This window comes from Achroia grisella, unplaced genomic scaffold (assembly GCF_030625045.1).
Source record: "Achroia grisella isolate CSIRO2021 unplaced genomic scaffold, CSIRO_AGI_Agris_v1 utg487, whole genome shotgun sequence".
Classification (NCBI taxonomy): Eukaryota; Metazoa; Arthropoda; class Insecta; order Lepidoptera; family Pyralidae; genus Achroia; species Achroia grisella.
The window spans coordinates 4,947,862-4,954,516 of NW_026712891.1; the positions used below are offsets into that span (position 1 = coordinate 4,947,862).

Here is a 6,655-nt window from a genome sequence, read left to right on the forward strand (position 1 = left end):
GTCGGACCGATGTAACTACTCACGAGCATATATTTGCCAGAATTTGACATTACAACTCTACCGATTAGTGCACACGCTCTTTAAGAACAAGTGAATTCATTATATATTATAAATTGGACAATTAATATCATATTTATATTGTTGTCATAATTTCATTTTTTTGCGTAGTTTAAAAATGTTAATTCGAAGTGATAAGAATGTGATAATTTAATTATCGTAAGTAATACGTGGTACTAATAAAAAAATACAACTGTAATCTCTTAAATATATGTATTTCCATAACGAGAGAAAACAACATTATGCCGAATTACGAAGGTTATAATAGGTTGAAACAATGTATAAGATATAGGTGCTGTAGGTATATTAAGAGTCTTAAAGTAGGTATTATATAGAAGCTAAGGGACATCATAAATACTTCATCATTATTATGGTATAGTTAAAATATATTATTATTAGTTGGTTATATAATAACTTGGTAATTATTAGAAAATAATTATTGCAATTTATTTTGTATTTCTGTAAAATGTTTATTAGGATTGACTAGCATAAAATAATTCATAACTTATATATTTTTTCTATATTTTCGTATATCTATGAATATCACCATCATATGCGTATGAATGCAAGTCAATATATTTTTAATATAGTATAGCATTCCAACAGATATGAATACAATAGAATGGGGCCCAATATTAAAACTAGATTATATTAGTCACACCGTAATTTTAATAATAAAATGTACATATTATTACTTATAGTCCAAGAGCCCATGACAGCCAGACCTTCCTATTATAAGTAAATATGAAAGTTCTTCTATGTGTGTTCCTAAAACAGGTAAGAACGATCCCCACCCTCGAAACCTGGATCGAGGGTCCTTTGGCAGGTAACACGTAACAAAGGTGTGTAAAATTTCATCTCAAATTTATTAACTTATGAAACTCAATTTTCGAAGGTCTGGCGGTCATGGACTCTTGCTCTATTATTTTGTTACTGTCTGTACCTACATATAAGGTATAAGGGAAAATGTTATGTTATAATTCTAAAAGTATCCCTGTTGCAAGACATTTTCTTTGTATGTCAAGTACTTAATAATATTCATAAGTCGTTGTAAAATTATATCAATGTGCCATTAAAATATTTTTTTTATTTACCGCTTACCCTATTTACTATTTTTACTGTGTGCAAAAATAAAATTAGCATAGTGCATACTAGTTAATTTCATGTAGGTTTTTCAATTGGCCATTAGCCTATAGTACAGTCCATTGGCACGACTACTAAATTACTGATTGCCTCAGTAGAAATTATCGATATTTAATCGAAAAACATCGATATTAAGTCCTCGATAACAACGATAAAATAATAATCAAGAACTCTGACTTTGATAAAAAAAACATTCAGTCTAAATAAACAACACTGACGGATTAAGGAACATCACTTTGATGTTTCTCCACAAATCAAAAGAAATCTTCCGTGTTCTGTGTGTTTCTCAATGATAAAACTTCAAATGTACTTTGGCCGTACATTAAAGTGTTTTAAAATTTTCTTATTGGGATATATCAGTATATCAAATTATCGTGAACTTGAATAAATACAAAAACAAGCTTACACAACCAATTTTGAATGTAGATTAATTAAGAAGCAAACGGCAGTTGGTTGCACAAGCTTGTTGTGTGGCTGAGGCTACCCCGTAGGGTTATCTGGCGTAAAGATATCAAATTGACAGATTAATCCTCTGTCACATCTGTCATCAATCATTTTCCATACTGATAGATTGACAACACATGAAATTTTGACATGACAATCTGACTGATGAAATATAACCTAAAAAAATATTTATTAAAATTTTTGCATTATACATGCAGGAATAATATATAAACAAAAACAAATAATTTAGTGTTTAGATAATAAATAGATATTTTATTGATAAATAAGAACGTTAACTTTATTTCTATTACAATGATAACCAGGTATGGCATTTATTTATTTATTTAGTAATTATTACAGTATAATATTTTTTTATGTAACTTACCACTGTAAACTCGTAAGGTAGTTAAAGGCATTATGAACGATTTACTTCATTCTATACATTTAGAATGAAGTAAATCGTATATAATAAAAAGGACTGTTGACGGCCTCGGTGGTTTAGCGATTTAGGACACTTACTTACCATGATCGTTTTAGGTTAGATTCCTACCTAGCACATTACAAATGTTTAAATTCATGAGTATAATTATTTGTATTAGTCTGGGTGATGTATATTATGTATTTTCCAAAATATATTGCATTATTCATATTAGTATTTTTGTCAGTTGTCTCGTATCCATAACACAAGTTTTGCTTAGCTACTACACTAGGTAACCTGTGGGAATTGCCCTGCATAATTATTATTATTAATATTATAATATCCTAGATGTTTAACCAGAGGTTATTATTCTTTCAGGTTTCGTTTCAAGCGTGATTTTAAATTTATAACTAGATGTTTATCCGACAAACCTATTGATGGCGAGGATAAGACGCCGGAAATAAAAGCAAACCCGGAGAAAAAAACAGATTCCAATACTGAAAAAATTCAGGAACTGTTAAAGTTGATGATGGCTGAGCCTAAGATATCTGAAAGTGAATACAGAGAAAAGTTTGCTACCGCACCTGATGTATTGAAGAATCGTAAACAGAAAACAGATGTAATAGAAGCAAAAACAGAAAAAATAGGTATATCAATGTAATAAAAAGTATTTGGAAAACTGAATAACTTTCCTAAAGAAGCTAAGTGGAAATGGAAAATATTTATTATAAACCATTGCTAGCAATTGTGTTATTAGAAATTTAGAGTTAAATAGAATGGTGCACCTACGCTAATGGTTTATGCTGCTGCGAGTAACAATAGAGCATGATAAGACGAGCATGAGGTCAGGTCAATTAGCCCATCGTGGTAAATTAATCATGAATTTATCCCAATGATTTCTAAGGGGAACCACATCAACCTAACATGGTACATAGCTAGCAATGGTGTTATTAGTCGACATTACTAAAAGCCCCTTTCCCCCCAGTTTATATATTTATTTCAGTAGAAAAGTATGTTATAGTAAGGTTTAATTTGTATTCAGAGGAAAGCATTACAAAGGCGGCATCAGAGGTAGCTGAAGCAATTGGTGGTGATGTGAAGCAGACTGAAGCAGAATTACTATCCAAAGTTCTTGGCAAAATTAACCAATCGTCAACTACACTAAGGTTTGTATAAAAATGTATTGTATCATAAAGTATTTATACTTATTTTTTACAAAAATAAGTTTTTACCAGCTACTAAAAGAAGAAGTTTAGTGAATAAATATTGTAATATATTTTTAAAATATATATGTATAATGAAAGGCTATACTTTTTATTCAAACTAATTTTTTTTTCAGCAGCTTTGTTTAAACTATATCCAAAAATATCTTGATCATCTGTTTGATTCCAAACAAACACCTCTAATCTTTTCCACTCCATTCTGACTCAAGTATTTCTGGTCCATGTATCTTTGTTGCTTTTAATATTTAATTTTCCTTCTATTTTTAAGTACAGGCAATAATCATACTAATATTATAATGAATGTGGTCTTAGTTATGAAAAAAAAAACTGGAACTACTGCACCAATTTGAGAGAAAATCTTTCAATGTTTTAATTTACATTATTCCTGATCGACATAAACTATATATTGTTTTAATATTAAATGTAAAAGTTACAATATGATATGAACCATTGTGTGTGTCATGATGATAAAAGATTACTAGCACAGCTGGTAAACAAATACAATAATTCAACTCACTTGTAAGGCATACCATATTCTCTAAGATTTGTATATTGTTACTGCTATTAATTTGCAATAGCAACACTGATAAAATTTCAAATTAACCTGAGAACCAGATGTATGTTCACTCCAGCCACATTGTAATGGACCAGTGTTGTTCCCTCTCTTGGGAGAACAGTCATGTTATTTTTTAATAATAACTAGGACAACTATTACAATACATAGATATTTTACTTATTAGTACTTGAAAATTATTTACAGTGACTTATTAATTGGTATGAAAGTGGACCGCTCGAAAGATGGTGATGACATCCAGAGATCAGAAACAAGAGGACAACAAGTTAAACGGCTGATTGATAAAAAAAAGAGTGCCATGCAACCTAATACTAGGTTTGCACAGCGTAAAGACAAGCCACTATCCACACAATTTACTAAAAAGAGGTATTGTATAGTATAACTTTATTTATCAGCCAATTATATAATTAATATTTTCACATCGTGTGATGAGAAGTACCATTCACCTCACGCGTTGCTATTCTGGGTAATTAGGGTGTCATACCATTTGAAATTTGATTTGATTTTAAAGGTTGCAAAAAAGCTGCGAAGCTGTAAAGGCCAGTTGCAGTCAAGCTGGCTTTTACAGCTTCACTAAATGATAAATCTGACAAATCTCTTTAACTGAAAACATAAATAGGAAACTGCTTGTTAACTGAAAGTGTGACAGAATCTGCAGACAAACAAATTTTCTAGTTTGGTGATAATAATAATAACTTAGTACAAACTCACACAGCTCCATCTAGTACCAAGCTAAGAAGAACTTGTATTATAAGCATTAGACAATTGATAGTAAAATCCAAATTAATTTTTTTGTATATACATGCACATAGCATAGAAAACTCCTAGACCAATAGAAACAATCCTACTCTTTAATACTAATGTTCGTACCATGCATAGTATTGAAGCTACAACCATTGGAAGTTATGTGCTTAACAACTTTAAGACCGAGTTATAAGTATTATTATATAACATATATATGTTTATAAACCTTTGCAGTTTACCACAAGTAAATAAGATAGATATATTTAGTGCCGAACCACTTGGTATTTTCAAAGCAAAAGATACTAATTTTGGCACTAAGCTGGATGTGTGGGATAGTCTCAAACAACGTGAACTCACATTGGCGACGACACAACCACCCGCCAACTATTTTCAAAAGATGGCACTATGGACAGAACAAGGAAAAGTCTGGAAGTTCCCCATAAACAATGAACAAGGTAACTACTTTTGAATCCTATAATCCTATATATATTTATAAAATTCCGTACTTTATAAGGATGAAGGGTTTTTTTAATGGAATGGTGAAGAATTATAGGTGAGCATGAGGTCAGGTCAGTTAGACTGTCGTGGCAAATGCACCAGGAATTTATTACAATGCGGATGGATGTTTGGATGTATGTTAGATTTTTCACCTAAAACCTATTGGAGGGGTTGGAGGGGTTGGTTTTAGCAATATATAGGTAGGGTAGCACATCAATCTTATATAAATAGGATAGGACACAAAAACAGACAGAATATGTCAGTTTTTCTGCCCAGTAACTATATAAACAAATTTTTCAGCAACGTTAAATGTACATATATAATAGTTTTCTTAAAAATTCGTAGTTTATACACACATATTTTGTTGAATTATGATTAAAGTTTGTGTGTGTATGTGGAGAAATTGTTTATTCTTTTTAATTTTAAACATGTTTCATACAGGACTGGAAGAAGAACAAAATGTCCACTTCTCTGAACACGTCTTCCTCGACGTCCATCTCGAAGGTTGGTGTCCAAAGAAGGGTCCCATCAGACATTTCATGGAACTGGTATGCGTGGGTCTCTCGAAAAATGCATTCTACACGGTAAAAGAAAAAAAAGATCACATAATGTGGTACAAAGAATACTTCGAATCTAAAAAGGACATTTTAACAGAAGTTGGAGTGTGGGAGTTACAATCAAAGAATACCAAAAATGAAACAAAATCAGTTTAGTAGTTATTTGTAAAGTTTAAATAAATATATCAATATACAAAGTTAGTAAAGTTACAGTCTCTTTTATTCTAAACCTAACACTAAACGAAATAATACAAATTCAGAAAGAATACTTTCTATAGTTAGAGTTAGTAGTTCTCTTTGACTTTCTAGTCGTTAAAAATATTCATATTGTTTTTAAAAAATAAAAACAACTGTCTGCGTGGGTCTCAGTCTCATCTATTTCAGACGCTAAGCAGCAGATAATGATCATGACGATCATGATCTTAGTCTTCATGAATACAATGCATTATGGTATCAAAAGCAAAACATGACATGTGTCCGTAGTGCTATTCATATTTAAAGAAGACAGTTAACACTTATCATCTGGTGGGCCAAATTATATTATATAGATTGATTTCAGTTTAGTATTCTATTGTTATTTAAGGCTTTTATAATGAGTGCCATAGCCGCCGGTAGGACCGCCTCCTGCACTATTCCTGAGAAGTGTGATCATGTCATGTCAAGTATTGCGTTCACTACCATGTCGACAGGTGGCTAGGCCTTTTATTATCTTATCTAGGATAATAGCGGTAAAGGTATATTATGCTGCAACATAAAACTATAGGGAAGCCCTTTAAAATAAAACAAATTATTCTCCTTATTATTCAGTTTATTGCACCTATGGAAGTACACTTCGTTGCTAATTTTCGATGTTGCGTGTCACCATATAACAAATCACTTTACATACAAGTTAGTATACATAATTATGCACGCTTCTCCGCGCCACACATATTCAATGATATTTTCAACCTTAATTCTCTACGGATATGACCGTTAGTCAGTTTTATACATACTACAA

General features: G+C 31.2%; 1 protein-coding gene across 1 annotated transcript; it reads left to right on the forward strand.

Annotated features, from left to right (window-relative positions):
• Positions 1 to 1,816: 1,816 nt before the first annotated feature.
• LOC131845972 (small ribosomal subunit protein mS31) lies at positions 1,817 to 5,855 on the forward strand. The gene is made up of 6 exons (XM_059195146.1): positions 1,817 to 1,967; positions 2,441 to 2,709; positions 3,105 to 3,228; positions 4,046 to 4,225; positions 4,838 to 5,058; positions 5,543 to 5,855. Exons 1-6 carry the CDS (start codon positions 1,957 to 1,959, stop codon positions 5,812 to 5,814), a joined length of 1,077 nt encoding a protein of 358 aa, XP_059051129.1. The 5' UTR covers positions 1,817 to 1,956; the 3' UTR covers positions 5,815 to 5,855.
• The last annotated feature ends 800 nt before the right edge of the window (positions 5,856 to 6,655 follow it).